The sequence below is a fragment of the Dermacentor silvarum genome, chromosome 3 (assembly GCF_013339745.2).
Source record: "Dermacentor silvarum isolate Dsil-2018 chromosome 3, BIME_Dsil_1.4, whole genome shotgun sequence".
NCBI lineage: Eukaryota > Metazoa > Arthropoda > Arachnida > Ixodida > Ixodidae > Dermacentor > Dermacentor silvarum.
The window spans coordinates 147,725,497-147,743,898 of record NC_051156.1 but is presented as its reverse complement, the minus strand read 5'-3'; the positions used below and the strand labels follow the sequence as shown (position 1 = coordinate 147,743,898).

Genomic DNA, 18,402 nt, shown 5'->3' with positions numbered 1-18,402 from the left:
AGTGCGGCCACACTGCGCTGTGTTCGTACTAAGAGTGGACGACCCTGTACATTGTTTAGGCCGCTGCGATAGGGAGTACCCCAGTTGAAAATTATCTACTGCCGACAACGAGTTGACAAAATGCAAGTTTGAATTGATAACAGCAACCAAAGGGTTCGTTTACATTTTCGCATTTTCGCTGGGAGTCTCTGCAGATCACCATAGTGAATTCTGAGGTATTAGTTGACATTTTATGTATGGATATCAGCAGCATGCCCACTTCGCAGAGCACAATCAGTTTGAAGCGACATGGCTGTGGCATTGGCTGCATTCGCAACGTAATTCTTTCCTAACGCGAGGAAGGAGTTGTAGGATGTTTCGGGGTAAGACTGCATTGTTCAAATAATTGGGCGTTGTTTTGACGCTTTATTCTAGAGAAGATGCATGGTAACACTGAAGCCTAGCAAAATTGTACCTATATAACGTCTCATTGGCTAGTTAGAAGGAGCTGCATATAGCACCACCATTACGTGCGGTGCAGCACGGGACAAGAATAGTACACAGATGCGATATTAAACGCGCAGCGCAGGTTACAACAAACTAAATGTAAAGTAACAATTTTCCTAAACGCGTTCTTGCCGGATGTGTAGTACATTGAAGGGTCTACACATAAAAGTGTACTGAAGAATTATACTTAACAGAACAGTTAACATGGAAAGTAGGACAGCGGTGTGTGTGTGGACCTTTTCTGAAAGCTGCCCGTAACAGGAAAAATGTAAAAAGTCACGCAAATTAGTATTGCACATACTCAGGTAACTGATCTCTACCCGCGCATGGTGTATAGGCAAAAGTTCTGATAGCATGTTTGTTTAGAATAAGGAGCCTGCAACGCTTCTGTTCTTACTGTTTATGACGGGCATAATTGTAGCCATTGCTTTTTTTAGAGCGCAGCTCTTAGGCGAGTGTCAGCGTCGTACCTCGTAACCGAGCGAACGATCAGAAGGAAAGATGAGAGCGGACTCGGATCGCAGTGGGTGATGAAAGACGGCGAGAGGAAAGATAGCGCGAGGAGAAAAGCGGTGGAGGAGGGCATGGCGAAAGCGTGAGAAGATAAGCGTAGTGCCGTGCAAGACGGACTATGAGGATGATGGCTACGAGATGGCGCGGGAGTAGCGCGCGTCGTTTGGGTGCCTCGATGCGCTCGCTCGCCTCCGCTCCGTTCACGGAGCGCGCGCATCGAGGCACTCTACGCGTTTTCTTTTCGCCTAAAGCGCTGCATCAGCTGCGACGGCTGCTGTAAATCGCGCCATGCGTCAGGCACACGCTGCCTACCGCGGTCACCCTATTAGCGAAGCAGTCGCACAACACTTCCCTCCATTTGGAACGTGCCGCAGGAGACAGATTGTCGGCGCCAGCCAATGTATTGCGAAATAAAAGCACGTATAGAGCATCGCTCAAATTTCTCATTAGAGAGTATCGTAATCGTTGGAGAAATTTTATTTCTGTTTCCTTTGGAAGCCTAACTTCAACAGGTTAAAGGGACACCAAAGAGAAAAATTATTTATCTTGTATAGTAAAACGCCTCCTACAGTACCAAAAATCAACTCTTACCGCGAGAAGCCGCTAAGACAGAAAGGGCGAAAAAAAAAAAGAAAACACGTGGCGACGCCGCCTCCAAGTTCCAGCGCCTGATGGCCGTGACGTCAGTATGGGGCCTAGTTAATTGTTTAGCGGTAGAAAAGGACTACACGGCTTGTTAAACGAGGCGAAGATTAACCCTTAAATGCTCAAACACATTTCTACATCAAGGAAAATTAGAATAAATTGTTGAAATTTATTTCTGTCAATGGAGAGTGTATGAATTAATTCATAATTGGTCTGTTAAACTGTCCAGGACTGAATGCTTGCTCTGGCATATCAATAATGCAGTTATAGGCTTTGCATGAAAGTCTCTCGCGCTTCAATAAACATTTCGCGGCATCAAACTCAGCGCAGCATATATGGTACGTTATGCATGATAGAGTTAAAGATGGCAAGCTTGGGAACATTTACTGAGCCAATGCGTATACGTTGAAATTTGTGACGTTAAAATCATATACCCGCACGAGGTTTTCGGCTCCATAATCAAGAAACGGAACTATTCAGTTTCTCTTCTCAAAATAAGCACTTATAGCAAAGTCACCGAAATTAAGGGTTTAAAAGAAAACTTACCAGTCTAATTTGAGTTAGTGTTTCTCTTTAGTGTTCCTTTAAATACCGAAAATAATAGTCGTGCGAACCGCGTGCGGTTTAAAAACTTTCAGGAATAGAGCGCGCTTTATCATCTCAGGTGCATTGCGGTCTGCACCATTGAACAAGAAAAAAATCGGAACACCTATTACCTAAGACAAGCCAATGCAGCAATTATTTTTGTTGATCTTAGAGTTATGTTTTCTTTCTCGCTTTCTTGCAGAGTGATGTCCAGAACTGTGAACGAATACTACCTCCGGCCATACTATCACGCCGTGTGCTACTTCAGCGGGTGCTTGACGTACCTTGTTATAGAAGACTTCAGGCAGCGAAAAATTAGCAAGGTATTTGATGAACCACCAAATTGGTTTAGTTATCAATAACTTTGGCATTACTCAGATATGTGCAATTACAGCGAGTGCAGCAATATACTTTAAAAAAAAGTAATTATTAGTAAAACGCATCGTCTACCTGTGCGTATTGTATATTGTCATGTAACGTATTGAATATTCTCATGACCTGGAGGACCAGGGGAAGGTATTACTGCTTGCGAGGGCCTTACTGTCTGTGCAATTTTGTGAAAAATTAGATAGCTTGCTTAAAAACTGAAAAATATATTGACCCCGAGCAGCACCGATCAGCGAGTCTGCTAATGTCAACAATCAACGCGTGTTTTTTTTTCAAGCTACCTTGTTTTCATTAGAAAGCGTTAAGGCGTGAATACCACATAAATTTGTCATGTTGATTAACACTAAAAGAACATGAGCGTTTTGTGGATTGAAATCATGCCCATTCTCGGAAGCAGTACAAACAGCTTTGCAGCTTTATTTACTTCAGTCTTTACTTCCAAATTGACACACACACACACACACACACACACACACACACACACACACACACACACGCACACGCACACGCACACGCACACGCACACACACACACACACACGCACACACACACACACTAAAGTGCACGTGAGCTTTTAGTGTAAGAGAAAGCTGGATGTCCTAACATTTTTCTCAACATGCAATTCTTTTTTTAATTACCCTAAAAAGCTGGGGAACGTTTGTAACATCCAACTTGAAAAATCAACGCAATAACAGTGCAGTGAACGGTGGGCACTTTCCGTACATCTGTCGTTTTATTTTTAATTAATATACTGAACTTGCGTGGTCCCAGTATAGGAAATTGCCACTGATGTATTTAGTACTAATTTGATGCTGATAGGCACATTCATGCTGCGCACCATATCATTTACTCGACTAACGTTATAATATTCGAGATGTTGCTGCCACTGTCTACTGATGACCCTATATAAGCGTAACAAAAAAGGCTAAGCGGAGGACATTAGAATTTTGTTATTTGAACATTGGTAAAATCGACTTGCTTTTCAACACTGATCTTTAGCTCAGGAGATCTTGCTTGATAACACAGAAACGGTGAAATTTTTTGCTCGACATACCCTGCTTTGAATTCGAGGAGGTCTCTTGCATACACAGTTAAAACTCGATCGAACTAAACCCGATTTTACGAAGTTCCCGATCTAACGAGGAAATTTTCATTCCCCGGCAGGTACCCATAAGTGTAAACGTTGTAATAAACCCAAACTATCGAAACTAATAGACACCAAATTCGATTTGCCGAATTCTTTCCTGAAATAAATGTGTAAAAACAGGGCGATTTCTTTCTAAGTTTGACTCAGACGGGTTTTTCTTCAAGCGTGCTGTCTAACGATTTCGCGTTATAACATCTAGGCGCCCAGGTCACGGCCTTAGCTTTATTTTGACGAGGCTGCAAGCCGCGCCCCTGCACAGAACAATGGACTCGGCAGTCGGTAGCGCTCTTACGTACCAGATGGCGTTAGGGGCGGTGGTGGTTGCTTTCGTTATTTTATGGCTTACGCGACAGATGGCACTGATCTTCTCCTCGCAACTTTTTTGCTCGGCCTGCTCGTATCACTGCATTTATTCTCCGCGTCTTTGCATATCGGCAGCCTGTCGTAGCTTCACGTGACCTTCTACCTGGCCTGCATTGCACGTACATCGCACAAGCTATTCGGGCCGCCCTCGCGGACTTTTCACAAGCGCAGGCGTGGGATAGCGGCATGTACAATGCCGCGGTAGCTTTTGGGGGCCGCTACGTTACAATTTTACATTTCGAAGGACGGAAAATCTCTTTATCGATTTTACGAACTTCCTGATTTAACGAAATAATTTGAGTGTGGTCATCACTTCGTTAAATCGAGTTTCAACGATAAAATAAAAAGTTGGAGTCTAGGGATTAGAAGCAGATGATTTCATTTAGGTTGCCTATTGAGACAACTGCGCCTATGATACATCTAAAGACCACAAAGTTGGTTCATGATTCACCGTGCTCAAACATACCAATCATTTCTGAGTGCGGCTTTTGCAAAACACTCGTAGACACTGTAAGAAGATGACATAAGCTGTGAACTTCTACATTTTTTTCTTTGTATGCTCGAATAGATGCAGTTGAACAGAACTTCGATATCTACATTTGGTGATGAGTTACAGATTTGTAAATTTCGTGATGTGTTTTATTTAGTGATCTTGTTCAATTTCCGAAGAAAGTATGACGTCTAAATTAATATCCTACTTAGATTGCTACAAGTACATCGTTTTCATATGCAGAAAACTTCATTCAAGTTGGTCCAGCGGTTGTTTCACGAGAGCGTTTCTGCATTTTCCATGCATTTGACTAGGAAAGGACTAGGGCCTGCTTCGCTCTTGGAAAGCCTTAGATTCCCAAAAATGCTGTATTCTTGGCAAGTGTGAATTGACGGAAAATCGTTTTGTAGAAATGCTCACGGGACACAGTTGGACAAGCGCAGAGGAAGAAAGAGAGCGAAATTTAATGATAGACAGTGACACCATAGATGCTGTTCCTGGCATACAAGAAATCAAAACATTGAAACAGACACATTCACCAACACAAGGTACTCTGTAACATTTGATGCATATCCACGGCGGCCACATTTCGATGGGGGCGAAATGCAGAAAATACTCGTGTGCTTAGATTTAGGTGCACGTTAAAGAACCCCAGGTGGTCCAAGTTAATCCGGAGTCCCCCCTCTACGGCGTCCTCATCTTGAGATGGTGGTTTTGGCACGTAAAACCCCATAATTTAATTTCATCTTAATTTCATGCAGATACGCTAATTAGCGTCATTTATAAGGATTGCGATTGTAGCACGCTTCCTTGTAAATGTGGGAAACATTTTAAGAACCGAAGCACTAGATTCCCTTGCGTCCAAGAACGGGAAGAAGCATCACAAGCAGCAGGTTATATTGCAAGGAAGTAAGAGGGGTTTGAATAACTCTTCACTTAAGAAACCTGGAGTTGTTTGTAGCTTGCCGTATTTACAGTGAATTCGTACCCAGGACGACTGCAGAAAGAATCGGAAGAAGGGTCTATTTGCTAATATTTTCGCCATTTTTTTAGCGTGCCGCCAGAATGTATACGCGGTTCTTAAGTGATCTTGGTACATATTTAAAGGACGAAAGAAGTACGGTTACGACTGTTTCACCCACTCATAATTTTTTTTCAGGCTGTTCAGGTGACAGGCTGGTGTGTTTCTGTGAGCTGCGCCTTACTCTGCATATTCATGAAGCTTGCCTGGTACCGAAGCCCCAATCCTGGGTCAGAAGCAGTAAAGCTGCTTGCAGCATTTTTTGATCGGATACTCTGGGCGGTGTCCCTCATTTGGATAACATTGGCCTGCTCTTCTGGACGAGGCGGTGAGACTGCTTAAATAATTTCTTCTTGGGTTGCTATTTATCACCTCGAATAGCTTATTCGCACGATTATGCCACTTCGATACCATCCATGAAGATATACTTTAGTATGGGTCACTTATTTTTTGAACAACTAGCATGTGCTCATTTGGCTATCCAAGCCTCATAATATGTGCAATCATCCGGAGATCTTTTGGCTGTGCTGATTAACATCCGAAAAGTGAGACCCTATAAAAATACCACATGCTGCCTTACTTTTGAATCAGTACTGTGCGATATTCAGTGATGAGGCAGAGAACAAATCTACTGAAATATTCAGTCAGCATCTATCATATATCTCATCCCATACTTCAGTACATGTGTGATATATGTGCTCTATGTTTCTTCAAATGTATAGGCCACATACTTGGCCGAAGGCACACTGACAATACAAGACTGTTCTGTGGCAAACATCACACATTCGTTGTCCTTTTAAGGATACACAGTCGAGGGCCCTTACAATCCCAAGTTTGCACATGCATAATACTGACGATGAGCATTAAGTTGCTGGGCCGTTTGTTGCGTGAATTGGGTTGGAATAATTCAACAATTTTAGTCCAACGTTATACCTTTTCGCACTTACTCAGTAGTCCGAGCAGCACTCCGCCCACGTTTTAACAGGGATTGGCTTGCTGGTAACGGTGGATGATATGAAAAAAAAAAAAAGAGAATCGAGCAAACTCATCCTTTAAATTGTGCCGGTCTTCCATACTTAGAAAAACACACGGGAGACCTTCAGATCACCGTATTTTCTAGGGGAGCACTATAATCCACAGCGTTGTCTCAGATTCTAGAGAATGATCACTTTCAGCTACTTATCATGGCGACAACAAAAGCTGCGATTGCTCTCATGAAAGAACGCAGAATTTGCGGTTACCCACACAGATAGAACAAAGTTATTTTCTTAGCCATGAGGAGGCATTACTTCTCTAGTGACCTCTCTGGGTGATATTGCTTTCACTACCAGAGTCAAATCGAGCTTTTATTGTGCGTTCGGTTACCAAAGCCAGCACAGCAGGCTTCACTCGTGTCGGGCGTGCCCTGGGACGTTAACTTGCGCAAAACTGGAAGTATCCTCGCACGCAGTTTTTACATAATACGGCAGACGGTTTGTGGTTATCCTGCATGTTCCTGGTGCTAGCAGATGTGATAAGGACAGTTACCCCAAACGCTTGAATGAGACCACTGGATACTTGCGTGAGCTGTTTTCCTTTACTGAAGCTGAAAGATGTCAATGGTGATGAACAGAAAGCTAGAGCCGAAATAGTGGAATTGCATTCTTCCCATCGGTTTTGCATCCATCCATCCATCCATCAACTAGAAATTCATGCCTTGACTTGCGGGCAAACATCGAAAATGCTGAAATGAAATGGAATATAAATGGTTGTGGGGATCGGCCCGTGGCATAAAATTGTGATGATTTAAAATAAAATATCCAAGAAATGTGAGTGAATATTAGTATTTAGGCGACAGGTAGAAACTACATTATATTACCGAGAGAAAACTATACGGATTGCATAAATAAGTAGTAATGTTAACGTCTTTGCGGTGTACGCAGCCTAAAGTGTCGTCGAATATCTTTAAAAGCAATGTGTAGACGTTGATGTTAGCGCATTGACATTTGGAATCGCCCTTCAGCAATGAAGATGCCCAAATAGTTTTCTTTGAGTAGACGTTGGATTGTTACAGCGAGATGATGCTAGTGATTCGGGGGGTGGGGTGCAGTGTATGATTAGGTCTGCAGAAATGCACTCTTGTATTCCACAGGCACTTGTAAAAGTATGCCAGCTGTTCTAAGATCGATAAATATACTTGTACACAAGTCAGGGTTTGGTGAGCTCAGGCGGTAGAGCAACCACATCGCAAATGCGTTGGTCCCGGGTTGAAATGCCGGACCAGATCGAATTTTTCCTCAACAGCGAAGCTTTCATTCTGAAGAAATCCGTGTGGGTTTCTTTTGTGGCTTCGTGCTACATTCAGGTGGTTGAAAATTTTCCCTTTCCAGTCAGGGTTAATCGTCAAAACGTTCGCTTTAGTAAAATCATCTAGGAACACTGATGATGCACCCTTGGTAAACAAATTGTAACAGATATATACATTCTTGCAAAACTTATCGAGAGTTGGGCGAGTTGGAGTTGTAACTTAATTATAAAAGAGTGCGACGGACACATACAGAGGCTAGTAACAACAGGGCTGTGCGCTGACTCTCAACTGTAGTTTATTCAAAAAAAACGTGGAATATAAACCTTTCAAACACATACACAAGCTGTCGCATAACCTCAAGAATATTGCTAACAGATACACCGTTCACACGGCGTTTACCTGACTGGTTAAGCTATCAAGACTTTCTAATCTTGTTAGAACTAAGCTAACAGAGAAAGTTGGGGGTGGGGGTGGTAGTGGAGTTAGGCATGCGCATTCGCATGTGACATGCAAAGTAGGTGTTGTTTACCTGCATCCATTATCTTGTGAAAAGGTGTACGTAGGTCTAAGCGGCAGATGCGTCAATGTGCGATTAAAGAAACACAAGCAGGCCCGGACCAGTTCACCTTATCCTCGCTTAGCCGAACATTGCAAGAAGTGCGTCTGTTTGCCTTGTAACACTAACACCATCATACTCGCCCGCAGCCGTAATCGGCTTAAGCGAGAGATCTTCAATGCTTTTCATATTTATCAACTTCAATATGATTTTATAGGCCAACCATCGATATCTCTATCACACGAAGATGTCGAATATCTGCTACATTTTCGCACCTCCTAATCTTGTTCTGCATGTGACTGTAATAATTCCTGTTTATATTTGCCTACTCATGCCATTTCTTCTTTTTTTCCTTTCCTGTTTTCTTTTTTTTTTGGTTATGCAATGCCCTTTATGTTACCTGTTCTCTAGATGGCGTTTCTGAAAGTCTTATATTCTTCTTTTATTGAATAAACTGTAGTTGACAGTCAGCGTACCATCCTGTTGTTTCTTTTTTCTCCTAGGGTCCCTGGTACTCTTTTGTAATTATAAAATTTTACTCAACTCTTTTCAGGGTTTGTCAGCAAATTCCTGTCGTGGAATGCATTTGTACCGCTGAGCAAGCTTTCATTTGGAGTGTACCTGATCCACGTACCTTTCATCGAACTTTACCTACATGCTTCCAGGGAGCGCATATTCTGGTCAAAATTTAATATGGTAAGTTCCTTGCGCAGGCTTATAAGTATTTTCTTGCCTGCTGCAACATATGCGGTACGTATGCGTAGGCTTAACTACCTCTTCGATTGATAGCAATCTCGACCTGCAGAAGAGCCGGTAACCAGTGTTTATTAACATCGGACACCAAAGCGCAATCAAACTGACGGTGTGCTGGGCATGACGTAAGTCATCTGTTCCGATATGGAGCTTTCTACGTACGTGTTAGCGGGTTCTTTCTTGCGCTGCGACCGTAAAGATTTGCAGTGAGGTGCTCGGATGGCGCCTTCGCAGGGAAAAGCTTGTGCTTTAAAACAATTATTGCAGAATGCATTGATTTAGTGTAACAATGAAGTCAGGAGAAGCGCGGCTCAGCTTGGAAGGTGCATACATATGTGGCTTCCTTTATCAGACACGTCGCGAAAGGACTATTTATGGTAGAACTTTGAGTATCTTTTATGCATTATTGCCTTATTGGAAAATTTCAAAAGTTTTGCTTAGATATAAACATGATGGTTTCGATCAACACAAGAAGAGTTCTTGGACTGTGGAATGGTCCACAAGCGGAAACTACATCCCTGGAAACTTAACGAACAGTGACGTGTCTCATCATTGACATATGTGTTTTCTTTTTTTTTTTGGTCGCCTTGCTATGTCTTAGTTTTTTCTTGTTTTGCTTCTTCGCATGATATATTATTCTTGCTTTTTATACATATTTTGGTTTATGTACTGGTTATCTTTAGTTTCTTTATTTCCATTTTGATTGTCAAGTGTATAAATGCTTTCGACACTTGTGATTGTTCATTGGTTCTATATTCCAGCGTTTTTCGATTTACATGTTGTTCTTCAGCAGTAAACTTATGAGCAGATTGCATTAGGTTTTAAATGTGCAGATGCATTTATGATCTAATTACGTGCGACGACACTAAATGCTCGTCACCGTTCGTGTGGGGCATGTTATTCTGTCAAGCACATATTGTGCTAAAGTATGTTACCAAAAATACAAATTTGGAGCCGCTAATTTTTATCACTTCTAAGAGCGCACTTTGATGTATCTCAACTTTTTTTCTAGGTCACGCTATTATTCGCGATTCTTGTGTGGAGCTACCTGCTGGCCTACCTGGCTTTCCTCGCATGTGAAGCTCCAACAGGTGCTCTGGACAAATTCATTTTCACCCGACTTATCGGAGGAGGCGGAAATGCGAGGAAGCGGCATCAAACGCAACAAAATACCAGCGATATGAAACCTCAGATAAATGGAGAAGATGGTGTGTCTTCCCGATGCTAACTCGGCAGCCTACCGAATGTTCAGTGTGGCGTCCTTCTTCTGTGTGGCGTCTATTGTGGACCTTCAGAACGCTCAGTGCAAGCATCACCTGCCGAACACGGTGCAACGGCGGTTGTGACATTGTGCATAAGTGAATGCAATGAATATTTGCGGTTACGTCTTTTGTATAGATGAAAGCTGGCCGACTACAACTTAACAGGCTTAAGAGGCCTCGAGTGCAACACCAATTTTCCTGTTCATCTCTACGCTGGACGCACAAATTATCTCATTCAACAACCGCTCGCCGAATGTTTTCTTTTTCCTTTTCTAATTTATAAAATACCGCGGACCTTGAACAGGTCCAAGCGGGGTGTGTACAAAAGCATTTGAATAAACACAAGGAAAAATTAGCAGATGTGAATCAGTAGTACGTTTAATAGGCGACGGCATCGACTTGCAGTCATTAAGAGTTCGTGGAATAAATGAATACTTGTATTCTGTGACGATGTTGCGGTGTATGTGAGAGAAATGCGGAAGCATTACGTCCCGCCTTATTGAGGTCCCTGATTGACGATTTAACCCCTGTGCGCCATATTTCGAAATGTTATTTAGAAGCTCACGCGACATACGACCTACCTCTTCGAGGAGCGAAGTGCAACTGACGATGGAACGGAGCAGACCACCATCAGTAGCACGACATATATATATATATATATATATATATTTACACATCACGTCAAACTGTTGCAGCAGCGTTTACAATGGCAATGCAAAAGCTTGACTAGTGCATTATTTAACTTAGGGCGGTGTACACTAAGTCAACTTTGTGTGCTTTGAATGCCTCGATGTGTGCAGTTGAGAAATTGCGATGTCATTGTCATGTTGCTGAGTTATAGGTCACATGTACATGATATATCAGATTGTGGTTGTGTTCTTTAACGCCACTTTTTTGGTTGACAAAAAAAGCACACTCTTTCCAGTTGGTAGATTTTAGAATTTTTTTTTCCTTGATACAATGAGCCTCTTTGAAGTCGGTGCTGTGTATGCCGAGCGAAACGACTTCTCTAATCACATGCATTTATACCGGTTGTTTCTACGAACCGCGGTTCTACCAACCTTCGCGCGCGCCCAGATACGGCGCGCGCGAAGTACGCAGTTGCTGGCGGAGTAGAAGCTGCACACCCTCCCTCCCGCGCTGCCTCCCCGCTTTCCTTCTTTCGCGCCCGACATTGAGCCACGATTGCCAGTTCCTCTTTCGCCCGGCCGTGAAATACGCGGTTAGAGCCGGAGAACAACGCCGTGCAGGCTCTCTCCTTCTCCTCTACCAGCGGCCTTTCGCGCGACTAAAGACCTCGCGTTTGCTCTACGCCTTCCTCTCTCGCGCGCGCCAGATTAGGCCGCGATCGTCGGCTCCCCTGGCACGCTTTCCCTCGCACATGCAGCATACGGCGCGCGGCGACGACCTTATCGCCGTTGGAATTTATACGGAACCTGACGACTACGTCGGTAGAAATGCACTTGGAGTGTCCATGTAATTGCTATCGCAATAAAATGCGAGAGCCCGCGGAACTGTGGCATGAAGAATTTCGGCTATTAGAGCGCGAGAAACCGAAACTGTGAGGCTGCAGTGAGCGCGAACCCGCGCTCCTCGAGGCGATGTTCTGCATAAGATGGATACACACGCCAGGGGCGAGCATTTTCAATCCGGACCGCGAGCCGAGGAGGCCGGACTAGGCGAGGGCGGCACGTTTTGATGACGCGTGCGTTACGTGATACGCCATCCGCTGCGAAAGTTCCTCCTCCGTCCGGTCGTGTGAATGCACCTCTAGGTCTACCCAGCAGCGGGCATCCAGGGCGCTGCGAAAGCGATGGGCACGAAGCCGTGGCGCGCTGACTGCTCCCTGCTGGGTGACGTAAACCACAGCCTCCCGACGTCCTCTAAGACATGCCACAGTTCTTTGCGCTGTGCAAAGTTTGCCAGTTTAAGCTCTTCAGGTTGGTTTCGGCCATCTTCACGGTGCTTCAATGGTCCAATGGCTGTGGTTACCCAAGACCGTTCGGTGTCTGCACGCATAGCCGTGCAAGCCCTTAGAATTACAATGCAGACCCGCCGTGGTGCCTTACCGGCTAGGGCATTGCGGCGCTAAGCACAAGGTCGCGGGATCGAATTCCGGTGACGGCGGTGGCATCTCGATGGGGACGAAATGAAAAGCTGCCGTTGTTGTGGTTCTCACCTCCAACGTATGTGTCCTGCACTGGGTGCACGTTCAAAACTCCAAGTGGTCAAAATTATTCCTGAGTTTAAAATTATTTAAAATTACATTCTTGAGCTTTACGTGCCAAAGCCACGACCTGATTTTGAGGCACGCCATAGTGGAGGACTCGGGAATACGTTGGACCACCTGGGGTTCTTTAACGTGCACCTAAATCTAAGTACATAGGTGTTTTCGCATTTCGCCCAATGGAAATGTGGCCGCCGTGGCCAGGGTTCCACTACAGCGTGCGTCATAATGATAGCGTGGTTTTGGCCCGTAAAACCGTAGAATGTAGTTGTTGTCTTTTTATCCTTATGGACGCGGGCCTTCTTCCACGCCAGGATGCATCATCTAACATCTATTCCTACACGATGACCACGCGCTCCAATTTCCGGTATTATACGCATACTTACTGTGTCTCGACTACACGAATCTTCACGCCTGCGACTCGACCCTCGACTGCCTTTCGGCGCCTCAGGCCACCCTCCGAAAATTTTGATGTTCGTGTCATTCGAAAAAAGGGTGAACCATTCGTCCAGTGCGGTGGTCATCTACATAGAACAACAAGTGTAAGATTAATGTTTTCCGATACGCCAACCCCGACGAGATCAAAACCTGCAGCTTCAAGATGCGTTGCTGACCACTGTTATGATCGGCTTGGAATTCGACCGCTCAAAGTGTGGGATACATCGCCACGCGCTTTCCTGTGACGAGAGACTCTTATCACCTTCCTGGGAATTCGGATCCCTCAAGTGTGGGAAACAGGCCCGTGCGCTTTCCCGTGTCGAGACAATCGCCTTCATCCCCGAGAAAGCGCCACCCCTCTATGCTCTGAGCACACGCTAAGGCGAGCACCCAAAGGAGAAGACACAAAGGGGAAGACGTCGTCTACTTGACAACCTGACAAAGGCACTGACACTTCCACAAGTTGGCGACCACCAGACTGCGAGGGGTTATAAAGTTGTCCTGGCCCCCGTGTTAAGCAGAACCGCTGTAGACTCGGATAGAGTCACAACCATGCACCAATGAAGTGAATACAGTATTTTCTATTATAAATGCGAAGCCTTTCTTGGCAAACATTTGCCACTTTGACAGTATCTATCTATCCATCTATCTATCTATCTATCTATCTATCTATCTATCTATCTATCTATCTATCTATCTATCTATCTATCTAGCCGCCTACGTCTTGGTGCTCTCATGGTCGCTTTGTTAACTTGGTAGGTACCAAAATTGGCATAGTGTGACAAGAGCGCATGGCGAACCTAAATGATATGTCTTGACATGAGTATCATGACATGTGTGTCATGCAGGTCATGAAACAGCCGCCTACGTCTTTTTGCTCTCCTGGTCGTCTCGTTAACTTGGTATGTAATTACAATGGCTTTGGACATGGATACTAAGTGAAGGAAACACTAAAAAGCATGGTAGAAGTCACAGTCGTGAGCATGACTCAGCAAAAATGACAATGATTCAGCGAAAAAAAGATTAACACTCCAAAAACCACTGAAATTGGTTCGAACATAAATGATAGGTCATCACATGAATGTCATGACATGCGTGTCATGTTGGTCATGAAACAGCCGCCTAAGCCTTTGTGCTCTCGTGGTCTTTTTGTTAACTTGGTAGGCTCCCCTCACACTGCTTCGCATAACATCGATTCCCACTGGGTGTGGGATCTGCTGGCTTTTTTTTATCGTCGATTAAACGCCGATGGCTCGCCATAGTTAAAATAGACTCAAATGGGTTCTAATGGAGCGAGGGACTGAAGATTTCGTTGAGCCCAACGCGGTCTAATTATGAAAAATACTTTCGAAGGCGTGACGTCACACTGCCGTACCACGCATTTACGGTTTCAGCGCGATCTTTAAAAGCCTTTCACTTCGAACTTCATTTTTCTTTTCCGATCGTCCACTTATTATGGCGCAATTAACGACAATAGAGTCCTCAAACAATACTTAATCAGTAAACTGGTTTACTGTTTTGCTTCAGTAACCCTTCGTTGCTATTAGAAATATATTTTACGGCTCATAGGTATTTGTTGAGAATATGTTGTATAAAATGATTATTTTGAAAGACGGCATATAGTCAGTGACACGTACCCACTGACCCAATTGGAATGGATGGATGGATGTAAAACTTTAATGAAATTCCTGAGATGCGCGACTCAGCGCGCAGCGGGCCGCTCCCACGTTGGGACAGTCAGGCCATGCCCGACCACTGCATCGTGGGCCCTCTGGACAGCCCATAGTTGCGCGCCGGCATCGGGGCTCTTGATAGCGGAAATCCACTTGTACTCATTGATTTGTTCCGTGCCTCGCAACGAGGGGCAACGCAAGAGCATATGGTCCAGGCTAACGAAGTCATTGCAGTGCCGGCAAGAACTACTGGCATTAGTGTCGGGATAAAGCTTGTGTAATAAAGCCGGGCTGGGATACGAGCCTGTTTGCAATAATCTGAGGGTCAATGCCTGCGCTCTTTTTAACTTCTTGTGAGCAAGGGGAAAGTCTCTCCTGCCAAGATAAAGTGCTGCGTAGTTTCGTTATATGTTGTCGGTTCACCTCTGTTCTCCACCACTGCGGGCCGGCCGGGGAGTTCTCCATGGTCGCGGAAAACGAGACCTCGCGCCTTGGAGTGGGCCAGCTCGTTGAGGTTTGTGGGGCCTCCCATGATGGATCCCATGTGAGCGGGGAACCACGTGAGAGTGTGGGTGTGTGTAAGGAAGCCTGTCGCATCCACGTGAGGATGCGACAGGCTTTCTTACACACGGCGCCAACGCTGAAGGCGCGGATGGCTGCCCTGGAGTCGCTGAAGATGTTGCATGTTTCTCGTCTAGGAGGGCCAAGGCAATGGCCACTTGCTCGGCCGCACATGACGACGTGCTTCGTACCGAAGCTGCGTTAACGGTCGAACCCCTGTCGTTGATGGACACTACTGTGAAAATTTTGCTGTTAGCCATATTGGGCCGCGTCAACGAAGCAGCTGCCGCCAGGGAGTTCTGTCGCCGGGCGTGGGAGCGCAACGGCCCTGGCCTTCCTTCTTTCCACGTTCGCTGGGGATGCATATTGCGTGGGGCGGGGGATGTGATGATGTGGTCTTTGTTCTGTTTCGGAAGGCCCTGGTAGGAGTCTTCGACCTTAGCCGGGGGGACACCCATCTCTGTTAGGAGTCGTCTGCCCGCTGTGGTACCGGAGAGTCTGAGAACCTGTGCCCTTTCTTGTGTTTCTGCAATTTCTTTCGGTATATTATGAATACCCAACTGCAGAAGTCGGTCGGTGCGTGTGTAGTTTGGTAGTCCGAGCGCGCTCTTGATCCCCCTTCTATATCATGGCATTTAGCTTGTCTCGCTCGGCCCTCTTCCAGACGCGCATGGCAGCTACGTACGTGAAATGGCATAACAAGAAAGCATGGACTCGCCTTATCAGCTTCTCTTCACTCAGGCCTCTCCTTCTGTTAGCTACCCGCTTGATTAGACCAATAACGCTATCCGTATTTTTTGCTAGTTTGTGAATGGTGATGCTATTTGTGCCCGCTCCTTCGAGTCGATGAGTAACACGAGAACAAGGTGAGAGCAGGAGCCAATGTTTCGACAAGTGGACTTGTCTTCTTCAAGGCGACATATGCGCAATTGTATCTTTTTTTTACCAGCACAGGAGCCTCTAATCAGAGCTTTCTAACATGGGGCACCAAAGGGTTACAACACAGGTGGCCTGATGGAAATGGCATGTCATCTGGTCATATTTTGGGCTTTCTGTGTATGTGTGTGTTAGTGCGTTCTTTCTTGTGCGGTTGTAGGTGACGTTTACGGTGGTGTGACTCAAAGCTGCCTTCGCAGTGATAGGCTAGTTTTTAAAATAAAATAAGTCCTGCAAACTTGGTTGAATTGCTGTATTAATGAAGTCGGGATAACAATGGCCCTGCTTGTAAGGTGCATAGCAAGGTGCCTTCCCATATCAGATTCGCGGTAACACGGTAATTTATGGAAGAATTTCAGCATTTGTTGCTGCATTGCCCTACACTAAAATTTCAAAAGTCTGCTTGGACAAAGCCACACGGTGGTTTTGCTGAATAAAAGAGCTGTGGAATGGTACACAAGCATAAGCACAACACTGAAAACTTTAGTGTGTTTTTTTAATGAAGAATGATGCTGTGTTAATAGGGACAAGTAATTCTGTTTTGCCAACTTTCTACATTTTAGTCTTCTCTTCAGTTTGTTTATTATTTGATATATTATTCTATTTTTATACATATCTCGCAGTGTGTATTCGTAATAAACAGTTTTATTTTTATATTTTTATTGTCAACTAAATCAATGCTTCCACCGCATTCGTGATGGATTATCAGTTTTAAATTCAAGCGCTTTCTTGAATGCCTTGTTCTTAAAGAGTAAATTTATGTGCAGCTGGTACCAAATGCCTTAAAGTTCCTGCAGCATTTGAGATCGTATCAAAGGCGAGTACACCAAATCGTCATTGTTTGTGTTGGGCATGTTAATCTGTAAAGTGCATTTTGTGGTAAAGACGGTCGGGAAAAATTTTCCAATATCGTACACAAATGAATCGTAACTTTAACTACATACCTCCTTTAGGCATGAGTTGGTGCCTAGATATCGTTCGTTGAACTCCTAATACTGAATGGCTAAGCTATGACTGCCCCAGCCCCTGGCGTTAGTCACGGTCCATGCCAGCCTACAGAAGGGAACCATGCAACCTGGGTGGTGGAAACTTTTTCAATATCACCACAAATTTTCCATACAAAGACGTAGTAGTAGAAATGTCGCTGCAGCATTCTCGATCAGTGCAACCAGCGGTTCCACTCGTTATTTCCATTGCACACTACCAAAAGTGCATTTCAGTTCCATGTCCCATGATCTTCCACACAAATGTGGTGTAGTCACAGTAGCACGATAGTTTATGATCTCCTTCTGCGTAATAATTTGATGTCTGGCGCTCCCGTACATTTTAAGGTATAAGAAATTTCCTGACGAGTCACGCATTTATTGCTTGGAGGATGCGTTATACTGGGAGTCATTATTCTCGTTTATTTTTTATTGTGTAATTTCACGTTCCTCCGTTTTTTTTCTAGATGACGCTATTTTTAGCGACTCTTGTGTAGAGCTACCTGCTGGCCTACCTGGCTTTCCTGGCGTGTGATGGACCAATAAGGGCTCTGGACAAATTCATGTTAGCCAGACTAGTTGGTGGAGGGGAAAATGCTAAGAAACAAAAGCATCAAACGCAACAAAATGCCTGCGTAGTGAAGCCACAGATGAAAGTAGAAGACGGTGTCTTTTCCCGCTGCTAACTCTGCACGGCAGCCGACCGGATGCTCTGTCGGCCGTTCTTCTTCCGCGCGGCGTCGATTGTGGACCTTCAGAACATTCAGTGGAAGCATCTCCTGCCGAAGAAGTGCAACGGCGGTGGTGGCAATTCGTAGTATCGAATGCAATTAAGGTGTGGTTGTGTCCTTTGTGTTGGTGAAAGCCGGTCGAGAACAACTTAACATGCTTAGGGGCCCTTGAGACCAATTCCGATTTGCCTAATCCAACTAGGTGGAAACGCTGAAATACTTTCAATGAATAACCACTCACTAAATTTGACTGAAGTTTGTTACGTCTAAGAAAAAAAGCTGAATTATAACTACACTGGAAAGTACAACATGAATTGCATAATAATAAGAACAATAATAGTAACAATAATAGTAACAA

At 44.6% G+C, this 18,402-nt stretch overlaps 1 protein-coding gene across 1 annotated transcript in view; it reads left to right on the top strand.

The window, feature by feature from the left end:
• LOC119445891 (nose resistant to fluoxetine protein 6) overlaps positions 1-10,829 on the top strand; it is a 43,109-nt gene extending 32,280 nt beyond the window's left edge. Inside the window, exons 12-15 of the mRNA XM_037710191.2 lie at positions 2,432-2,552; positions 5,776-5,965; positions 9,034-9,176; positions 10,246-10,829. Coding sequence (XP_037566119.1) covers positions 2,432-2,552; positions 5,776-5,965; positions 9,034-9,176; positions 10,246-10,461 — 670 coding nt within the window. The 3' untranslated portion in view covers positions 10,462-10,829. The remainder of the gene's footprint in view (positions 1-2,431; positions 2,553-5,775; positions 5,966-9,033; positions 9,177-10,245) is intronic.
• Positions 10,830-18,402: the final 7,573 nt, after the last annotated feature.